The sequence below is a fragment of the Nomascus leucogenys genome, chromosome 10 (genome assembly GCF_006542625.1).
Source record: "Nomascus leucogenys isolate Asia chromosome 10, Asia_NLE_v1, whole genome shotgun sequence".
NCBI classification, from domain to species: Eukaryota; Metazoa; Chordata; class Mammalia; order Primates; family Hylobatidae; genus Nomascus; species Nomascus leucogenys.
This window is the reverse complement of record NC_044390.1, coordinates 89,307,641-89,328,836: the sequence shown is the minus strand read 5'-3', so window position 1 is coordinate 89,328,836 and position 21,196 is coordinate 89,307,641. Positions and strand designations below refer to the sequence as shown.

General features: G+C 54.3%; 1 protein-coding gene across 2 annotated transcripts in view; it reads right to left on the bottom strand.

The window, feature by feature from the left end:
* MLXIP (MLX interacting protein) overlaps positions 1-21,196 on the bottom strand; it is a 67,799-nt gene that overhangs the window by 6,267 nt on the left and 40,336 nt on the right. The window contains exons 2-16 of one of the 2 annotated variants that reach the window (XM_030821544.1): positions 14,057-14,163; positions 13,436-13,521; positions 12,174-12,263; positions 11,785-11,826; positions 11,303-11,474; positions 10,482-10,571; positions 8,979-9,070; positions 7,374-8,013; positions 6,013-6,134; positions 5,692-5,869; positions 3,777-3,898; positions 3,076-3,177; positions 2,820-2,947; positions 2,432-2,555; positions 299-428 (exon numbers count right to left, since the gene is read on the bottom strand). In XM_030821544.1, the coding sequence (XP_030677404.1) occupies positions 299-428; positions 2,432-2,555; positions 2,820-2,947; positions 3,076-3,177; positions 3,777-3,898; positions 5,692-5,869; positions 6,013-6,134; positions 7,374-8,013; positions 8,979-9,070; positions 10,482-10,571; positions 11,303-11,474; positions 11,785-11,826; positions 12,174-12,263; positions 13,436-13,521; positions 14,057-14,163 (2,225 nt within the window). The remainder of the gene's footprint in view (positions 1-298; positions 429-2,431; positions 2,556-2,819; positions 2,948-3,075; positions 3,178-3,776; positions 3,899-5,691; positions 5,870-6,012; positions 6,135-7,373; positions 8,014-8,978; positions 9,071-10,481; positions 10,572-11,302; positions 11,475-11,784; positions 11,827-12,173; positions 12,264-13,435; positions 13,522-14,056; positions 14,164-21,196) is intronic. The other variant, XR_004032076.1, reaches the window with a different exon arrangement.

Here is a 21,196-nt window from a genome sequence, read left to right as displayed (position 1 = left end):
GTTATTATAAGAATTAAACAAGAAAATACACCTGAAGGCACCTGATACAGGGCCTGGCAAATAGTGGGCACTCGATCCATGCAAGCTGGGTTTGAACAAGCTGGGAGACACACAAGGGCAGGAGCCTCCTGCCCCCACTGGGCGCTCCTGACTGAGGACCTCCTGGACAGCACTGTGCCCCTGCCCCGGCCCCACCTGGCTGCCTCCAGTGGAGTCTGGCAAATACTGTCCTCAGCCTGGGGCCGTCCTCCCTCCAGGACTAGCATGAAGCCCCCCACCCTGGCACTGCCCCACTCACTCGGCCTGAGGATGGGCAGGGAGCAGTGCTGGTCCAGCCAGGACAGCGCCGTCCGATGCAGCTCCTCCAGGCTGCTGGTGGACACCATGCCCTTGAACGACTCAAACAGCGGCTTGATGATGATGCTGAACTGCAGTATGTGGTTAAAGAAAAGGCAGGCATGGAGAGGGGCTGGGAACTGCAGACCCGAAGGTGGCTGGGCTGGCCTATTCCTTTCCCCTGGGGCTGGAAAGTACCTGCCCACAGAGAATGGATCACTGGGGAAAAGGGGGAGAGATCTCTAGGCAAGGTGTGTCTTCCACTTCATGAAAACACTCTGCTCTAACTGTACCTGGACAACAGGGCCGCTCGAGCACCGAGCAGGCAGGGGGCAGGGACACAGAAGGTCTCTAGTCTGGAACGGGTCCTAGCACAAACACGCGATCAAAATGGTTCTTACATATAGTGGCAGGAACATCAAAGGCACAGAGCAGGTGGAAAGGCAGAAGCCAGCCGGGCGCGGTGGCTCACGTCTGTAATCCCAGCACTTTGGGAGGCTGAGGTGGGTGAATCACTTGAGGTCAGGAGTTTGATGTCAGCCTGGCCAACATGGTGAAATCCATCTCTACTAAAAATGCAAAAATTAGCTGGGCATGGTGGCATGTGCTTGTAGTCCCAGCTACTCAGGAGACTGAGGCAGGAGAATCGCTTGAACCTGGGAGGCGGAGGCTGCAGTGAGCCGAGATTATACCACTGCACTCCAGCCTGGGTGACAGAGCAAGACTCTGTTCTCAAAAATATAAATAAATAAACGCAGGAGCCATCTGCCTGAAAGTGGCGTTTGCCTTCTGTGTTAAATGCAAAAGTGCACGCCAGTCTCCTAGACCATCTTAGTGAAGGCCTGAGGCATGTTTCCTCTCGGACTTTGATCAGGACGGCACTCACAGTTCCCCCTGATGATGGGGAGTGTGCCATTTCATCAAAGAAGCTCCGATTCATTCCAGACGCCACCCAGCTCTATTAATGACAGGGATCAGGACCAGGGCAGGCAGTAAAACAGCAACACAGGGGAATCGGAGCTGGTGCCTGTCATCTCTTCAATTAAAAACTGCCTCTTATGGCTGGGCACGGTGGCTTATGCCTGTAATCCCAGCACTTTGGGAGGCCGAGGCAGGGGGATCACCTGAGGTCAGGAGTTTGAGGCCAGCCTGGCCAAAATGGTGAAACCCCATCTCCATTAAAAATACAAAAATTAGCCGGGCGTGGTGGCATGAGCCTGTAGTTCCAGCTACTCAGGAGGCTGAGGCAGGAGGATCACTTGAGTCTGGGAAGGTGGAGGCTGCAGTGAACTGTGATTGCACCACTGTACTCCAGCCTGGGTGACAGAATGAGACCCTGTCTCAGGGGGAAAAAAGAAACAAACAAAAACACCCTGCCCCTTCCAGCACACACAGGTGCTGTGCCCTGCCCTGCCCGATAGCTGCAGCCAGGATTCTCTCCTCCCGCACGACTGTCACCTCTGACTGTCAGACCCTTGCCCCAATGCCACAGTCAACCCAACACATGTGCCGACCGTTTACTCAGAGGCAGAGCGGTGGCAGGGTGGGGAGTGACCAGGCAGGAACCACTCCCTGTGAGAGCCGTGCTGCCACCTGGAAGGCCGAGTGCAAGATGGCCTTGGCACGAGAGCCCCCAGAGGTGGACATGCTCCAATAGGCTTCAAATTGGGCTCTACCACTCAGTGAGGGAGTCCTGGTTTCCGCCTGTCAACAGCAGGGGTGGCACTCACCCTCCCTCTGGCTTCGAGGACCGAGCTGGCTGCCAGGCTGTCTGGAGCCACGCCTCCTTCCCCTGCACCTTCTGCAAGTGACTCTAGCATTGTCCTGATTTCTTAAGGACCTAGAGAGCGAAGCCCACCGTTCTACCTCCCTAGCCCTTCCTGCAAAGCACCCTGAAGCCCCATCAGCAGCTCCAGCCCACACAGCAGGCCAGGCCGGACCACTCTCTCCCGAGATAGACACTAGCACTGCCTGTCGTGAGGAGCTTGGTGACAGGCATTTAAAGAGTCTTTCTAAAGTAACTACAGTGCCACGGTCTGTGGCTTCAGTGCATTGGCTGAGGGCTGCGAAGAGCAAAAAGAAAACCCAAAGATACAATCCAGAACTTCCAATTCTGCAAGGTCCGGCTTTTCACGTATTCGTCAAACATGTCTTTCATGTGATCAAACTGGCGCCGGGTAACAGGGACTCCCGTGGCAGGGAGCAGCTGCTGGCAGGAGCTGAAATGACAGGAGCCGTGGGAGCTGTGGAGCAGCCAGTGGCCAATAAGGACTCTGGGACAAAAGATGGGCAGGGCTGGCCCAGTGCCGGGCCACAGCCAGGCACAGAGAAGAGAGGTCTGTGGAAGGAGGGTGACAAAGAGCAGAACTACTGCAGCAAAGAGGCATCGACCAGTGATGAGGCCACAGGGTCCCACCACCTCTGAAGCAGGCCCTGTGTCGGGACGGGGTGCCTGGTTGGAGCCCCAAGGCCCAGAAGCTCACATGATGGTGGCATTGAGCTCCTCAATCTCCTCCCGCAGCCGCCGGGCCTCCTCCTGCATCTGGCCCCTCTCCTGCTGCAGCTTGGTGATGTACTCCACGGTCTTCTGCAGTGTGATGGCGTGACTGGTCTGCAGAAGGGGCAGGTGGCTGGAGGCGGCACCCACAGCCAGCAGCCCTGCCACCAGCAACGACCACGCACGGAGCACGTCCTGCCAGCTCCCCTGCCCTGCCACGGCCCACACTCTTAGCAACTCACCAGCTTGGAATTGTTGGAGATGAGGCTGTTGAGCATGTCAAAGCACATCTTGATGTTGAAGCGCCTTTTCTGCTCAGCTGAGATGTGCTTCATCTGCCGGTTCTGCTGGAGAACCCGTTGGTCACTGAGACAGGCACATTGCAGGCACGTCCACCCCTCCTCACCCCCTACGCTGATCCTGGGTGCCCAAGGGCCAGGGCTAGAGAGCTACGTGGGAGGAGGGCACGACGAGAAGCTGAAGGCTCCAATGAGGAGCCAGGGGGACAAGACTGGGAACCATAGAAAACCCGCTCTGCAGAATGGTGCACAGCCAGGGCTGGGAACCGCAGGGCTGAACCGGTGCATCCCAGGTGCTGCCAGCTCCGCCTTCCCCACCCAGCCCTGCCTCCTCCCCCCAGCACAGCTCTGGTGGTGGCCACACCCCTCCTGCAACTGATGCGGGCAGCCTGAGCGGTACCTGCACACTACCTGGACTCAGCGTTGGCTCCCAGGCTTGGGGCCCACCCAAAAGCCTCCAGCGGGCCCACCATCCCCACACGGCTGGTTCGTGGGATGGGGCAAGCAGAAGCCCATTTCTGATCCACCCCTGCCTGGGCAGCTCTGGCTGGGTCTGAGGTCTCCATTCCAGACAGACACAGATCCTTGATGTCCTGCACTCCTCTCCCCTCCTCCCAAGGGAACCAAGAGGAGACATGCGGTACCTTTAGTGCAGCCACATTTTTGGGGTCAGATTTCCCTGAGCAGTTGTTCTGGGGAGACTGAGGACTGGGGCTCTGCTCCGATGCACACGGAGAGGCCTGCCCTGAGTTTGGGCAGTCCCGACCTGGTAAGAACAGACTCCTCTGAGGGGCGGAGCCCTGGCCCCTCAACGCCACCAGGAGGCAGCCCGGGGTCTCTGCAGGGTTATGAGGTGCTCGCTGCTAGCCACGTATTGCACTTGGTTCTTTAAACTGCACACATATGCTTCCTTAGATTTTTCTTATTCACTCCCTGAATATTTTAAATTTAATAACAACAACAAAAACACCCTTAACCCAGACAGAACACGATGGAGCAACCCTGTGTGACGTGTTCCAGTCACTGGTGTCGCTTTAGGAGATATTTCGCAGGTGGGCTCTTTATTATATTTTTAAATTAAAAAACATTTTTTATAGAGCCAAGGTCTCACTATATTGTCTAGGCTGGTCTCAATCTCCTGGGCTCAAGCGATCCACCTGCCTCAGCCTCCCAAAGTGCTGGGATTAGAGGAGTGAGTGACCGCGCTCAGTCCCAGGTGGACTCGGCCTTCTCCGCCCATTCCGCTTTACGGTAGCAAATGCCTCCGCCTCCTTTCCTCTCTGCTGGATTATTTTCCCCAAACTCCCCATGAGGCTGTACAGCAGGCTCTAAGTTCTGTGTTCTGAGACTCCGGAGACCAAGGCGATGGTTGGCCCTAACCTCTCCCTCGATTATTTGAGGGGCCTGACTCCCAACTCTTTTGTTTCTGTCTTTCCAGACTGAAGAGTCCTTACTCTCCAAAGCCTGTCCTTGGAAAAGGCCCCTGCTGGCTGAGTCCACTAAGTCAGAGACCCTCCCTCATTCGTGTCTTCCTGAGGGGAGAGGGAGACAACTGTTTGCTCACAGAGTTCCAGGAGCAACTACACCATGCTTTTGTTTGTTTGTTTGAGATGGAGTCTCGCTCTGTCACCCCAGGCTGCAGTGCAGTGACTCGATCTCAGCTCACTTCAACCTCCACCTCCTGGGTTCAAGTGACTCTCCCATCTCTGTCTCCTGAGTAGCTGGGACTACAGGTGCATGCCACTAAGCCCGGCTTTTTTTTTTTTTTTGTATTTTTTGATAGGGACAAGGTTTCACCATGTTGGCTGGGCTGGTCTCGAACTCCTGACCTCAAGTGATCCACCTGCCTTAGCCTCCCAAATTGCTGGGCGTACAGGCATGAGCCACGGCGCCTGGCCTACACCATGCTTTTATTTAAGAAAAGAGGCCATTTCCATTTCCCTTCCTGGCACGGCAGGCATTTGAGGGAAGGGGCCCCATCTGCCTACACCCTCTAGCAACAGCACAGCCTCGGGCAAACCATTCATCCCTGATCTGGCCTGTTGGCTCCTCAGATGTCCCTGGGCAAAATCAGTCCGGCTCTGACTATCTCACCCCTGGATGGCCCAAGAGTGGACATGGACCACAGACCTGTAGTGCTGAGACTTGCTGGGGAAGGCCACGTTGGTGCCCAGATAAGGCTGGACGGCTTCTGTGGCCATAGCAACCCCAGGCTGATGTTCCCAGAAACAGGAACCCCAGGGCTCCTCAATCCCTTCTCTGGGGGAGAACAGCAGCTCAGTACCAGGCCTTCGTGGGCAGTCAGCAGGGACTCCCCAAGCACACGGGTCACCTACGCTGCCACATGCCCACTTTTTGCCCTGCCAGTGCCACCACAGTTCATCCTGCCACCCACAGAGCGTGTTCCCAGACTGTGTTATCAGCAGGCCTACAAGACCTCACTGTGTATCCTAAGCCCAGGCTCCGTCCTGGGGACCCAGCAAGCACCCCCCATGATCTGCGGCAGGCCCAGTTATTTCCGTTGTGATGTCCCAACCATCCTGCTGAGTGAACACTCACTAGGCCCTGTGACAGTGACCTGGGGGCTGCCCCCATGCAGCGGGACCTGCTCGCCCTTCCCCAGGGGGTCTTGCGCTGTGCTTGGGAAGAGCCGGGAGACGGGGGCAGGCGGGCTGCTCGTGCCATGGCCGAGATCTGTCACCAGGATGCTGCTGTGGAACTCCGGGACCCCAGGAGCCTGCAGTGACATGCGAGAGAGGTCACCCCCAACCGCTGATATACAGCAGGGCAGCACACCAGTCGTCTCAGGTGAGGGCCGCCCAAGATCAGGGTGCTCCGGGGTGAGAAGGACACTGCAGGACTGCCCAGGGCCCTCCTCACCCTGGCGATGGTAGCAGGCGCAATGACCACGTTGGACTGGGACACGGTGGAGGCCAACATCCCTTCTCTCTTCAGAGGCCCTGACGTCATGATCACCGCTTGTGGTTGGCCTGAAAAGGCAGCTGCCAGGATAAGGAGGATGTTCAGGTGCAGCCCTGGGCCACAGGGTGTGGCCCACCCTGCAGAGGCCGCCTCTCTGCCAGTGAGACAGCTTGTTCCCAACCCCAGGGAACAGAAAGACAAAGCCACCAAGGCACCTAAAACCATTTGTGTGACTTCCTGAAGGAGACATGTTATAGTCCCAGGAAAGAGATGGCCAGGACCACGTGTTTTCACACTGTAGGTTGTGACTAACTTTAAAAAAAGATAGAGAGGCTGGGTGCAATGGCTCACACCTGTAATCCCAGCACCTTGGGAGGCCAACGCAGGTGGATCACCTGAGGTCAGGAGTTCGAGACCAGCCTGGCCAACATGGTGAAACCCCATCTCTACTGAAAATACAAAATTAGCCAGGTGTGGTGGCGCATGCCTGTAATCTCAGCTACTCAGGAGGATGAGGCAGGAGAATCACTTGAACCCGGGAGGCAGAGGTTGCAGTGAGCCAAGATCACATCATCTCACTCCAGCCTGGGCAACAACAGTGAAACTCCGTCTCAAAAAAAAGATAGAGAATACAGACTGGGTGCGGGGGCTCACACCTGTAATCCCAGCACTTTGGGAGGCCAAGGTGGGCAGATCGCCTGAGATCAGGAGTTCGAGACCAGCCTGGCCAACATGGTGAAACCCCATCTCTACTAAAAATACAAAAAATTAGCTGGGTGTAGTGATGGGCGCCTGTAATCCCAGCTAACTTGGGAGGCTGAGGCAGGAGAATGGCTTGAACCTGGGAGGCGGAGGTTGCAGTGAGCTAAGATCACACCACTGCACTCCAGCTAGGTGACAGAGTGAGACTCCGTCTCAAAAAACAAATAAACAAACAAACAAACAAAAATTAGCCGAGTATGGTGGCGCACACCTGTAATCCCAACTACTTGGGAGGCTGAGGCAGGAGAATTGCTTGAACCCGGGAGGGGGAGGTTGCAGTGAGCCGAGATTATGCCACTGTACTCCAGCCTGGGCGACAGAGACTCTGTCTCAAAAAAAAACCAAACAAAAAAACAAAAAAGATAGAGCATAGAAAATGGACTAGATCATGGCCATGTATTATTTCATGACACTTTTGTTTCATTTAAGTGTGTGTGTGCGCGCACACATGCACACCAGGGTGATGGTGGTGTTCACAAGTTTGAAAGCCTTTGGGATGGGAAAACATCCCTCTGGGTCGGGGGGAGCCCCGCACTGAGTCCCCCCGCCTGGCTCACCTGGGGCGATGCAGGCGTTCTTCAACACCAAGGACACGGGCTCTGATTTGGGAGCAGGCACTATTTTGTGGGGCTGCTTAGGCCTGCCCCCAGTCAAGGATACAGGTTTGGGGTGCACAAAAGTTAACCGTGGCTGGGGAAGCCGGGTGACAGGAGACAGTGCCAGCCCACAAGGCGCCACTGACGGGGCAGGGTGATGGGTGGTGATCACAAGGCCCTGACTCTGGCTGAAGGTGGTGGCGGAGGCGTCGTGGGTGAGGGTGGCAGAGGCCGTGTGGGTGATGACAGACGGTGCTTTGTTGACTCCAGCAAACTTCTGTGGCTGATGGAAGGTGGGTGGAGCCGGGGGGTTCAGGGCAGTGGCAGGAGGAGGAACTAACGGTAACACAGGGGAGATGGGCGGTGGGGCGGGGCTGGGAGACAGCAGGGGCATGGTGAAGACGGGGAGGAAGGGCTGCGGGACACTCAGTGGCGGCTCTGAGGGACCGAAGTCCGTGGGCTGGATAAACGGGTCCTCAGTCCGGGAGGTGTGTTCACTGCCCTGCCCATCCATGTGAGCCAGGGATGGGGCAGTAGGGGGTGCGATGAGGCTGTCAGGAAGGCTCACGGTGGGGAGGGCTGTGGTTGGCAGGATGCTCTCCTGAAAAAGGAAGAGAGGAGCCAGGAAGAAATGCTGGGGTCAGACAATTCCTTACTAGCGCTGCACACTGCCAAGTCCAACTATACAGGCCGGGTGCTGGGACACAGGGACAAAGGCCACATCTCCATGCCCATGGCTGCTGATCTGGGGATAGGGATTTGTGTTTCCCTGCGTGTCTGTGGGGGTCTTGTTTCCATTAAAAACTAAATAACTCAGAGCTCAGATAAGGCAACGGCCCTCACACAGCTGGCTAGCAGCCTGGGAATATCTTGTTTCTGGAGTCCAGCAGAATCTCCCCAAAGTCTCTGCCATCTTCTATTACTGAGCAGAGGCAGCCTGGATTGCAGCTGCTTGGGGCTCCCCAAGGACAATTTCACGAGTCAACTGGTCATCAAGCCACCTCTTCCTAAGTAAGAAAAGCTACGAGGAATCAATGGTTCAGATCCCAGTCTCTGCAGTAGAAATTTTTACCGGAGCCCGTTTGAAGATGGTGCCAGGTTACCAGTGTCTAACTGGTCATGGGCATAAGCATGAGGACTCCGTAAGGACAAAGAATGGTACCTCACTCAGCTCTGTAGCCCAAGCACTTGTAAGCAACTTTTTGGATTGCTTAGTAAAACATGAAAGAAATATACAGAAGTTGTTTTTATTAGTAATCCATGTTTTTCTTCTCTGTCTAGCTAATTCTGTGTTAATTAGTCGGAGCAGAGCTAGCTGCACATAGGTTACCTGGCACTCAGGCAGGAGCACACCTGGACCAAGAGTCTCCCACCCCATGGGTGCTGAAGGATGCTGTAAAGAGGGATGGAATCGTGCCTCTGCACATTAGTGCTGGTCTAGCACTGCTTGGCGCTTTGCTGGTGACTGTGTGGCTATGCCATTAGCCTTGCTCTGGCAGCAAACCTTTGATGAGCAGCCCTGTGCCTGCCAGACCCTTCCCCCACCCATCCCCCAGCTTCCTCTACCTGTGCAGGTGGGTTGTTGGGATCTGGAACAGGTGCTGAGGCAGATGCAGGTAGCATGGAGCCAAAAATGGAGCGGCTAGAAGAGAAGAGGTCTGAAAAACAACAGCAGGGGCCTTCTGAGCTCAGTGTGCCCAGCATTTGCTGGAATCAAGACTCAAACAGGGCCAGGCATGGTGGCTCATGCCTGTAATCCCAGCACTTTGGGAGGCCGAGGTGGGCAGATCATGAGGTCAAGAGATCAAGACCATCCTGGCCAACATGGTGAAACCCCATCTCTACTAAAAATACAAAAATTAGCTGGGTGTAGTGGCCCATGCCTGTAGTCCCAGCTACTCAGGAGGCTGAGGCAGGAGAATGGCTTGAACCCAGAAGGCAGGGGTTGCAGTGAGCTAAGATTGCACCACTGCACTCCAGCCTGATGACAGAGCGAGACTCCCATCCTAAAAAAAAAAAAAAAAAGGTGCCAACCACAACCACCATGCCTGGTTGGTGCCACCAGTGGTCCCAACTACACGGGAGGCTGAGGCAGAAGGATCGCCTAAGTCCAGGAGGGAGGTTGAGGGTGCAGTGCGCTGTGTTCGTGCCACTGCACTCCAGCCTGGGCTACAGAGCAAGGCTCTGTCTCAAAATAACAAAGACTAAAACAGGCTGGGTGTGATGGCTTACACCTGTAATCCTAGCACTTTGGGAAGCAGAGGCAGGAGGATCACCTGGGCAACATAGGAGACCCCTGTCTTTACAAAAAATGAAGAAATGAACTGGGTGTGGTGGTGTGTGCCTGTAGTCCCAGGTACTCAGGAGGCTGACGTGGGAGGATCACTTGAGCCCGGGAGTTCACGGCTGCAGTGAACCACCCTGGTACTCAGGACGCTGAGGTGGGAGGATCACTTGAGCCCAGGAGTTCAGGGCTGCAGTGAACCATGATTGAGCCACTGCACTCTAGCCTGGGTGACAGTGCAAGACCCTGTCTCTAAAAAAAAAAAAAAAAAAAAAAAAAAAGACTCAAACAAATCAAGGACTAAATCCCTAAACCCCACATGGCCCAGGGGGATGCCACGGCCAGAGGCTATTACCCTCAGAGACACCTTTTTTTCTGTAGAAAGGGGACTCTGGTTGGAACCACACATGTTGGCAACTATCCTGGGCTCTGAAACACTCCCAGGCCTGGCGTTTCTATTGCTCTCACAATGGCAGGTGCTCAAAGACCCATCTAACTGCAGGGCCTTGGCAGGGAGCTGGCCGTGTCATCAGTGCCCTCTGCTGCTTCAAGGGAGAACTGCTTACAGTCACGGCTAAATCCAGAGCCAATTTCCTTGCTGAACAATGTCCCAGAAAAACTTCCCAGACCTTGCAGTTACTACAAAAAACAGTTCAGTTAAAAAAAAAATTCTGTGCTCGCCCCCTTGCCCATTCTACCAAGTCTCGCCTCTTAAAGGAAGGCAGTGATCTGCTCTGTGCTGGGGAGATGCAGGCAGCCGTGCTCTCTCTGCCTCTGGTCCTCACCCTGGAAAGGCTCAAAGGTGTCCATGAAGTCCAGGTTAGGCTGCAAAGGAATCAGTCCCGGCTGGATCATGTCTGCATTTCCCAGATGTGCTGCAAGAATCACAAAGAGAGGAACCATTTTGTCTTCTCAGACAATGTTGCAGGAACGTGAAAAAGGCCTGGAACAGACCTTCCTGGCCCTGCTCACATCCCAGAGTCTTCCGAGGAGCTGGCTGGGATTTCTACCTTCTCGGGGGTTCGCGGCCACTCTGCACCTCAAAAGGCAGGAAAGTCAGTTTTTGCCAGGAAGATAAAATTGAGTATCAGGGAATGGACACCCCAGAAAGCTGTGAAGAGCTCAACAGAGAACAGAGACCTCCCCCAAAACTGTTTTAATTTTCAATCTTTGGGCTCTTCCCTGAGGGGTTAACTGGAAGACTGAATGCCACCAAGGTGAGCGGTCACACCCGGGAGTGCTTCTGATTTTCTTTAGCATGAGTCATGGCCCGGCCGCCTCGGCTTAGGCACGGCACATGTACCCCGTGAAGGGAACGGTATCCGAAATGTGCCAATGACTCAGACTAGACCCTGCTGCTGTCCTCCCACCATGGCACTACAGGAATGGCAGCTGCCCAGTAGGCCCACTCTGCAGACCCCACCCACTCGGTACGTGCGGCCTAGATGTCAAATGAGGCCAGTCACCCTTCCCTTCCTTACTGCCTGCCCCCAACCGTGACATGCAGTAGCTCAGAGATGGCCCTGAAGGAACCCTGGCCCGGAGGGGGCCTGGCAGAGAAGGAAGCGGCTGGCTGTTCAGAGCCCAAGGCCCTGGTTTGGGTTACCTATTTCCCGGGGATTGGGCCAGGCCACCGGCTGGTGTGAAGAAAGCGTGGAGAAGAGGGTGTCGCTGAATTCCGACATGAGCATGTCTGTGTCCAGCAGAGGATCCTCCTCCATGGGGACGGGGGTCTTCCATCCATCCCCGTGCTTGTGCCAATACAGCATGTCATCGTCCTAACACAACACCAACACGGGGGAGGAAGCATCACAGAGTAACAGTGGGACGAAGAATTCCCACACCTGTCACCTGGGGAAATTCGTCACAGGGCTGCTCCGTGGAAGTGAGGCAGCGGGGGGAGGCATTTGGACAGCAGCTCCCTCCAGCCCACCCAGGAGACAGAGCTGGACTTCTTCTTGAGCCATTCCTGAGACTCCAGGGAGGGCCCATGGCCTGCCACCTTTTGCAGGGCTCCCCGGTGGGCCACCGAAGTCCCTGCTGTCTCAGGTCAAAGTGGGGGTCCTCAGAGCTCCCAAGCTCACCCACCTGGACCAGGCTGGAGAGGTCTTCATCCTTGTGCTGCTGTAGCTGTGGGCAAAGGGACAGGACACAGCGGTCACCAATGGCCCTAGGAGGGCCCAAGGGCTCTAGAATATACAGAACCTCAGGGAGGCAGGTAGGGGTCCTGCTCACACCATCCCCAGGCCGATGCCTGCACAAAGGAGACTCCCACCCAGTGCACAGATGGGGAAACTGAGAGCAAAGACGACCTGACCGAGGCAGGCCATCGCCTGGGCTAGTCTGGCACGCTGGGCCCCAGATTTACTGCTCGACGCTCCACGTCCAGGTGGGGCGGCTGTGGAGCCTACCGCCTCGGCCAGGGCCCTGAACCAGGGACTCCCTAGGCGGGCTGCCTGAACACTCCAGCCAGATACCCTTTTCTTGAAGTAGGTTCTCCACTTGTGATACTCCCGGATCACAATCTCGATGCGGCTCTTCCAGTACTTCCCTTCCGTGGTGATGGCCTAGGACAGCGACAGAGGGCAGAGTGAAGACGGGGCTCTGCTTGATTAGCAAAGCTCAACTGGTGTACCGAGTATCCGGCACTACAATCAGGCCTCAGGCAATCCAGCAGGAAACCCCACGGTGGCCACCACATCACTCAGAAAGTATGTCCCACTTCTTCCATGCTACAGCAGGCCCTCTAGCTAACAATGCTCTGTCATTTCAAGACCTAAGGTAGCCAAAGGCCTTGGGGGCACGGTCCTGAGGCTCTGTCCAGGAGGACGGGGTGAGAGCAGAATGCTCCAGCAGAGGAAGAAGCAGGGGAACGCTGCAGCAACTCCCGAGCCCCCCATAAATGCCCCTTCCCTGCAGCCTCTGCCACATTCAAAGGGCAAAAATGAACAGCCAATTCCAGGAAGTTTCAGGTGGAATGTGCCCTCCAGGATCCTCTCATCCAACCTTCGCGTGATGCCAGTGTGGATGCCTTGCACGACAGCCTTCGAGCTCCAGAGATAAGGAGCCCCAATATCTGGGGCTGCCTCACTTTCTGATCTCAAGGCCCAAATCACCTCATCTACAAACACTTTGTGTGTGTCCCCGACAGCAAAGATGCTTTTCTGTTAAAAAGAACTGATTACAATATTGCCATACCCAACAAAATGATATCCCTTGATACTGTCTCATATCAGATTATACCTGACTGTCTCAAAACTGTCTTTCATTAGCTTACCTTCTAAATTCCCCCTTTATCGTTAACAATGAGACATGCCTAGACAAAATTAAAGCAACACAGAAGAGTATGCAGTGAAGAAAACATCTCCTCCTCATCTGGCAGCCCTAATCCTACTCCCCAGAGGTTCCTGAAGTCTCTTAATAAAGACACTTCTGTATATTCCTCTAGACACTTCCTGTGCATGTATAATCACACATAGACACACACTTTAAAAATTAACAGAAAGATATTAACCCCCTCAGTCCCTGAGCCAGTCCCTCTGAGAAGGGGGAGGCTCTGCAGCCTGGGGTTGCCAGAGGCCACCAGCTCCCAGGCCTGGCCCCCAAGCCATGGATGGCACAGGGCAGGCCCTGCACTCTCCTCGGCAGCCTCTCCTGCAGGACCAGCCCACGGTGAGCCGCTCCTGGTGAGGTGCTGGTATGTTTCCACTCTCAGCCATCCTTGGTCACTGCAAAGTACCTCCGGCCGGCGGTGCTCGTCTACATCCACAGAGCCGTCCAGGGGTGTCACAAAGTGGCATACAGGATTCTTGCGCTTCTCCAGATCTGAGCAGAGAGAGGGTGAGAGTCATCACCATGATTCAGACCCCTGAGGGAGCCCCAGCCTGTCTGCCGCACCCCTCCCCCAGGGAGGACCACATTCCCAGGTACCCTTTCCTTCTCCTTCCCTAGGAAAAGGAGATTTCAGGGGAATAAAGGAGTCCAGGTGAAAGGAGAGGAATCTGTCAGTAAGAAAGGTAGTGTGGCTTCTCAGAGAAAGGCCAGCCCAACACAAGCCTGCCCTAGCACACTCATCTCCCGGAGAAGCTGCCGGGTCCACGACACCCGGGCTGGAGAGAGAAGGCCCGTGCCTGAGTCTTCCTAGACCTGCTCCCTGACTCTTCAGATGCCACCCCTCTGCTGGGCCTGATGGCCAGTAAATGTCCACTCCCCTAGGACTTGGCTTGGGTTTCCTGTCTGCACAGACTGAACTTCTGTTAGAAACACCAGGTCCCAGGAGCAGACTCTGGTCCCTGGGTGCCCAGGCCTCCAGGCCGTGGAGCTCTGACCACCACCGGTGCCCAGGCTGGACGGCACTTACACTGCATGTACCAGGCCCGCCAGATGGCATTATTGAGCCGGATCTTGTCTCTCCACTGCAGCTTCAAGCCCTTGAAATTCTTCCACTTTGGAGACACCAACTTCCCACTGAAAGGCAAGGCAAAGTGGGGAGACTCAGTGGTTACTCTGAAATTGAAGTGAAATTACAAATCCGATCATTCCAGGACCAAACTCTTGACTGATCCACCCCCAGCCATATACTGGGCTTCATGGAATTCAGGTCACTGGGGGATTTCTTCAGAGCCACACAGGGCAGGGCGTGGCGAGGATGCTGTCAGGGTGCGGAGGGCAGGACTGGCCGCGGGGGTTTTGCAGCCTTGGAGCCACCCACCAATATCTGTTGAAGGGACTTTAACCCAAACACCTCTGCAGAGGGTTACTGGGAGGATTCCATGAACCAGACTCACAAAGTGAGCACTGGGCATGCAGTGAGTGCCCTCCAGGAAGAGCAAAGGTTGCATTTGGGCTGTTCATTGTTATTCACATTTGACCAGCCTCCCTTCCGGGATTCAAAGTCATTCTTGTTTCCAGAGAGGGGCAGACCAAGGACAGTCATGGGTCATACAGCGACTGGTGCGTGCGGCGGCAGCATGTGGGGTTCACTACATTCTTCCGTCTACTTTGGCATACCCTACAAATTTTCCATAACTAAAAATTAAAAGAAATCTGTTGACCACAGAGTGAAAACCAGGCTCCTGTGACCTGGTTGTGGCCTGCCTGCTTTGCCACCAGCCCCCACGAGGCATTCACAATCCAAGTACCCGAGCATCCCACTGGCCTGTGCGCCTGCAGGGGAGGGCCTATCCTGCCTCCCAGAGCCTCTGACATGGTCCTCACTCTTGATGTGACTCAGCCACCTCCTAATCATTCAAGATGCTGCCCCGACACCATCTCCTCTGAGCCGGCCTGGCCTCTCCCAGGCTGCTGCCGATCCCTTCAGGGCCCCTCTGCTCTCTTCCACTCTGGGATGGTCTCACGGGAGCTCTTATGTAGCAGTGTCTGCACACATGCACCTTTCCCTGTTGACACTGCAGCTCCTCTAGGGAGGACCGTTAGGTGGCTTGGCACATAGTAGGGGCTCAATTAACAATTCTTCGTTAAATAAGTCCAGAGCACTTGTAAACCCAGCCTCCCTGGTGGCACAGCCGTCTTGGGCAGCTCAGTTTTCCAAGTGCTAGGCCAGGAGCCATCTCTGGGCAGCCCGCATAGGGTTTCTCTTTTTCAGATGGCTTGAGATGGGCAAGGCACTATTTCTGGTCCATATCACAGTGCGGCTGTGGAGGTTTGATCTGACCACAGGCCACAGCCCTGCCCCTTCTCCAGTCCCACTCAGAAAGGCCACGTGGCAAGCCGAGATTTGCCAACAATAGCTGCAGTCTTCACAGGAAGCGCCTGAGCAACAAACATTCTGTGAACCTGGAACCTGCCCTGGAAGGCAGACACCCTGGCTGTGCCCCTGGCAGGACCCTTGTGCCTATCCCCACCCAAACCCCCAAGAAGCCCAGGCTTTGGGCAATACAGGCCAGAAGGTTATGACATCCCCAGAAAAATGTCACAGTGCATCCTCTCAGCACACAAGAGACACGCAGACAGCAGCAGTCTCTGTGCAATGGGTCAGGGACTCAGAGCAGTCACACGCTTTCTTCCTTCCTTCTCTCCCCAGTTCAAAGGCTCATCTAACCCACCTCCATGCTGATGGCCTGGCCTCGCCGGTGGTACAGCAGGCGGCTACGGCACCAGACAGCCACCGCTGTGTCATGGTGTACCTGCTGCCTACCACAGCAGTGCCCTGGGTAAAATTAGAATGACACCTCCTCCTCCAGAGTGTGTTAATAAGGATTAAATGAAAGCACACTTGTGTACAGTAAAATACACACACACATACATGCTTAGACACACACACAACTGGTAAACCCTAAAGCAAACACAAAGATATTAATAACAATCTCAATGATCTAGAGTTAAGTTATTACTGAAAGGCATACATATATATTTTTTTTGAGATGGAGTCTCGCTCTGTTGCCCAGGCTGGAGTGCAGTGGCGAGATCTTGGCTCACTGCAACCTCCGCCTCCTGGCTTCAAGCGATTCTTCTGCCTCAGCCAACTGAGTAGCTGGGACTACAGGTGCCCACCACCGCATCAGCCAAATTTTTGTTTGTTTTTGGAGACAGAGTTTTGCTCTTGTTGCCCAGGTGGAATGCAATGGCACGACCTCAGCTCATGACAACCTCTGCCTCCCAGGTTCAAGTGATTCCCTGCCTCAGCCTCCCGAATAGCTGGGATTACAGGCATGTGCCACCACACCCAGCTAATTTTGTATTTTTAGTAGAGATGGGATTTCATCATGTTGGTCAGGCTGGTCTGGAACTCCCGACCTCAGTTGATCTGCCTGCCTCGGCCTCCCAAAGTACTGGGATTACAGGTGTGAGCCACCACGCCCAGCCTAATTTTTGTATTTTTAGTAGAGCCAGGGTTTCACCACGTTGGTCAGGCTGGTTTTGAACTCCTGACCTCAAGTGACCCTCCCACCTCGGCCTCCAAAAGTGCTGGGATTACAGGCATGCACCACTGTGCCCGGCAAAAGGCACAATTTAAAAAAAATATTTAGTTTTGATTTTTGTGAGTACATAGTAGGTGCATATATTGAAGGGCATGATGTTTTTAACAACCCCCACCCTGAAGTCCTTTTTCTTGTGTTTGCCACATTGCCATGTGGTTCCTCTTTCTCCACAGGTGGAAAAGGTGACACCGGTGCCCTCTGCCAACACCAGGAACAGAGACCTGGGCAGAGGTCAGCTCCGAGTGCCAGGCCAGTCCTGAGGGTGGGATTGCATAGCTGCAGAAGCCTCACCTGCTCTGCGCTGTGAAGAGCTGAGGACTGAGGGCGGGGGACAGCTGAGGGCAGGGGACGGCTGAGGAGGGGGACAGCTGAGGGCGGGGGGGTGGCTGAGGCAGGGGATGGCTGAGGCAGGAGGGCGGCTGAGGTAGGGGCGGCTGAGGCGGGGAGGTTCCCCTCATGCAGCATGCCCTGGGTGGGAGCACACGTCATGCCTCCACGCTCAGCGTCCTGAAGGGCAGATGGCTGTGGGCATAAGGTGGATAACCAACCTGGCCAGAAAAGCGAGGGGAGGCTTTCTGGAGGAAGTGGCATTTAAGCAAAGGCCTAGTGGACAGGGAAAGCCAGCTCGACGAAGCCCACGAAGTTCCTTCTGCCTGGCCTATGGTGGCCTCAGTGAGCAGAACTCAGCCTGATCGAGGCAGTGAAAAGCCCTCAATGTGTGAACTGGGCATGGTGTCACACGTATGTAGTCCCAGCTACTGGGGAGACTGAGGCAGGAAGATCGCTTCAGCCCAGGTGTTTGAGGTTGCAGTGAGCTATGATGGCACCAATGCACTCCAGCCTAAGTGAAAGAGCAAGACCCTGTCTCAGAAAACAAACAAACAAAAATAACCAACCAAAAAAGGGAGTCTGAAGGCAGGGGGTAGCAGCAGACAAAGCTGGAGGGCAGAGGGTGCCATACCAACAGCTTTAATCACACACAATGAGGGGAGTGGCAAGACGCAGGGAAATTTAGCCTTACAGGCTAGAAACCTCAAAGTTTAGTTTGAGGGTCCCCTCTTCTTCCTGTCCATGAACTGAAATGTTTCCCTTTTCTTTGGTGTTTACGTCAAACACAGTCAGACTTCAGCAGCAACACAGAGACCAGAACTCCCAACTGGGATCTCCCTTCCACTCCGAGTTTCGATAATATCTCTATGACCAACAGGTGGCGCTCAACAAACACAAAGAAGGGCGCCCAATTCAAAATCCAAACAAACCAGCCACGCGAGCTGGAAAGGGTCCACCGCCGGCACCCCCAGCCCACTCCCATGGCAATTTCAGTCAAGATCTGAGGAGGCAACGCGTGAAGTTCTGTGATGCCTCAGAAGGTGGCAAGGTGGCAAGGAATGCTTCAGGTGTTACAAAGGAAGGGACGCCCTGGACGACTCATGCCCAGAAACCCTGGGCGGGCTTGTGTGGATTTCTCTCCTGATGGGCCTGGCAGAGCTGTTAGGCTGTGTCAGTCTTCAAGGACAGGAGCAGGGACATTTCCTATGCAGACATCCACGGGGACCCTTCTTCACAGGGGACTCAAGAAAAGCTGCTCTAAAAGCCCCACAATGGGCCAGGTGTAGTGGCTCACGCCTGTAATCCCAGCACTTTGGAGGGCTGAGGCGGGAGGATCACTTGAGCTCAGGAGTTCCAGACCAGCCTGGGCAATATAACAAGACCTCGTCTCTTTAAAAAAAAAAAAAAAAAAAAAAGGCCGGGCACGGTGGCTCACACCTATAATCCCACCACTTTGGGAGGCCGAGGCGGGTGTATCATGAGGTCAAGAGATCGAGACCATCCTGGCTAACAGGGTGAAACCCCGTCTCTACTAAAAATACAAAAAAAATTAGCCGGGCGTCATGGTGGGCACCTGTAGTCCCAGCTACTTGGGAGGCTGAGGCCGGAGAATGGCGTGAACCCGGGAGGCGGAGAGTACAGTGAGCCGAGATCGCATCACTGCACTCCAGCCTGGACGACAGAGAAAGACTCCGTCTCAAAAAAAAGAAAAAAGAAAAAAAGTAGCAGGGAGTGGTAGCCTGTGCCTGTGGTCCTGGTTACGTGGAAGGCTGAGATGGGAGGATCCCTGGAGCCCAGGAGTTGGAGGGTGCAGTGAGCTATCATGGTGCCACTGCACCTCAGCCTGGGTGAGAGAGAGAGACCCTGTCTAAAAATTTTTTTAAAAAAGCCCACAAGGGAGCCTGCAGCAGTGGAGGGCAGCCCTCCCTGGCAGAGCCCCCAGGGCAGCACCACCAGAAAGCGTCTGTGATTGGGGGGACTTCTGCTCCCCTAACTCACGCTGCCAGCTCAACATCTTCCAGACAAAGGTGACTGGGCTGCCTCTTAGTCTAACTTGGATTATGCCCCATTCCTTTTTTAAAGCAGACCAGAAACATGTTCTGACCATTTCTGCAAGACCACTGGCTTCCCCCAAGACACGCAATCCTCCTCCGGCCTCCACCTCCTGAACCCGCCCCTGCCATCTGCCCGTCAGAACAGAGAAGGCCGACTGCACTCACCCATTCGCTAGCCCTCTCCTCCCTCTCTATGGGAAGTCCATCGCCTAGGGTCGCCAGCACAGGGCCTGGCACATGGGAGGTGTTTTAAATATGCAGTTATTAAATGAATGCTAAATTTTCCATGAAGAACAATCTTTACACCACCCTACCACGGCCGCCCTTCCTAGAAGGCAGGTTCTTGACATGAAATAGGAAATTCACAGTACAACAAAGGTCTCTCTCAAAACTTTTCTTGGATGAAACTAGCAAACTATGAATTCCTCAGAGGTCTGGCAAGAGACTGCTTTGGAATGGAAGGAAATTAAATTGCAAGCCTTGCACAGACCAACCTGGAAGTAAGAACAGGGGCAGGCAGAGAGGGCAGGCCGGGCATGGCCAGGTCAGGGGTCCCTAATTCTGTTGGTTCCGGCTGGGACGAACTCCTGACTCAGACCATTCTCTCCAAAAGAAAGCAGGCAAAGGCCGGGAGCGGTGGCTCACACCTGTAATCTCAGCACTTTGGGAGGCCGAGGTGGGCAGATCACGAGGGTCAGGAGGGTGACGAGACCAGCCTGGCCAACATGGTGAAATCCTGTCCCTACTAAAAATACAAAAAGTAGCCAGGCATGGTGGCACGTGCCTGTAATCCCAGCTACTCAGGAGGCTGAGACCTCGCCACTGCACTCCAGCCTGGGCAACAGAGCAAGACTCCGTCTCAATTAAAAAAAGAAAAAAGAAAAGGCTGGGCGCAGTGGCTCGCACCTGTAATCCCAGCACTTTGGGAGGCCGAGACAGGCGGATCATGAGGTCATGAGATCAAGACCATCCTGGCCAACATGGTGAAACTCCATCTCTACTAAAAATACAAAAATTAGCTGGGCATGGTGGCATGCATCTGTAGTCCCACCTACTTGGGAGGCTGAGGCAGGGGAATCGCTTGAACCTGGGAGGCGGAGGTTGCAGTGAGCCAAGATGGCACCACTGCATTCCAGCCTGGCGACAGAGCGAGACACTGTCTCAAAAAAAAAAAAAAAGAAAAAAAAAAGAAAAAAGCAAGCATGCAGAGGGCTCTGGGGCTGTCGTTATAGGTCTCAGAACAGTGGTGGAGCCCATTCATTTGTTCATTCAACCATATTTGTTTGTTATGGGGCAACATTTCTTCGCCATTCCTGGTGCTTCTTAGAGGGACACCCCTTAGCAAAACATCCCTGGCTTCCTCCCTACTCCCTGACAGACAGGTAGAGTGAGGCATCTCACAGTGAGTGCTGAAGGAGAACCTGGGCTGGGGTCGTTCCATCCTCCCCCTGCTCCTGAAGAGTGGGTGGAGGTGGAAGGTCAGTCTGGGGTTCTCTTACAAGCCATATCCTCAGCTTGGTCAACAATAAAGGTAATATTTTGGCCACCATCTGATGACTCTTTTTCTTGTAGTAAAATAAATATAAAATTTACCATTTTAACCATTTTAAAGTAGATGATTCAGTGCCATTAAGAACATTCACAATGTTTTATAACCAGCACCATCACCTAGTTCCACACTTGTAATCCCAGCACTTTGAGGGGCCAAGGCAGGAGAACTGCTTGAGCCCAGCAGTTTGAGATGGTCTGGGTAACGTAGTGAGAGACCACCATCTCCACAAAAAATTAGAAAATCAGCTGGGCTTGGTGGCATGTGCCTGTGGTCCCAGCTACTCAGAAGGCTGAGATGGGAGGATCGCTCGAGCCCAGGAGGTCAAGGCTGCAGTGAGCCACTAATGTACCACTGCACTCCAGCCTGGGTGACAGGGCAAGACCCTGTCTCAAAAGAAGAAAAGAAAAGAGAAAAGAAAGAGAAGGAGAAGGAAAGGAAGAGAGAAAGAGAGGAAGGGAGGGAGGGGGAAAGAAAGAAAAAAATATTCTCAGGACTTCATTACTTTCAAAGCAGAATCATATTCCATGTATAGATGGACCACATTCTGTTTATCCATCATCAGTAGGACACAGGTCATATCTACCTTTGGGCTACAGCGAATAGCACTGCTACAAAGTGATTCC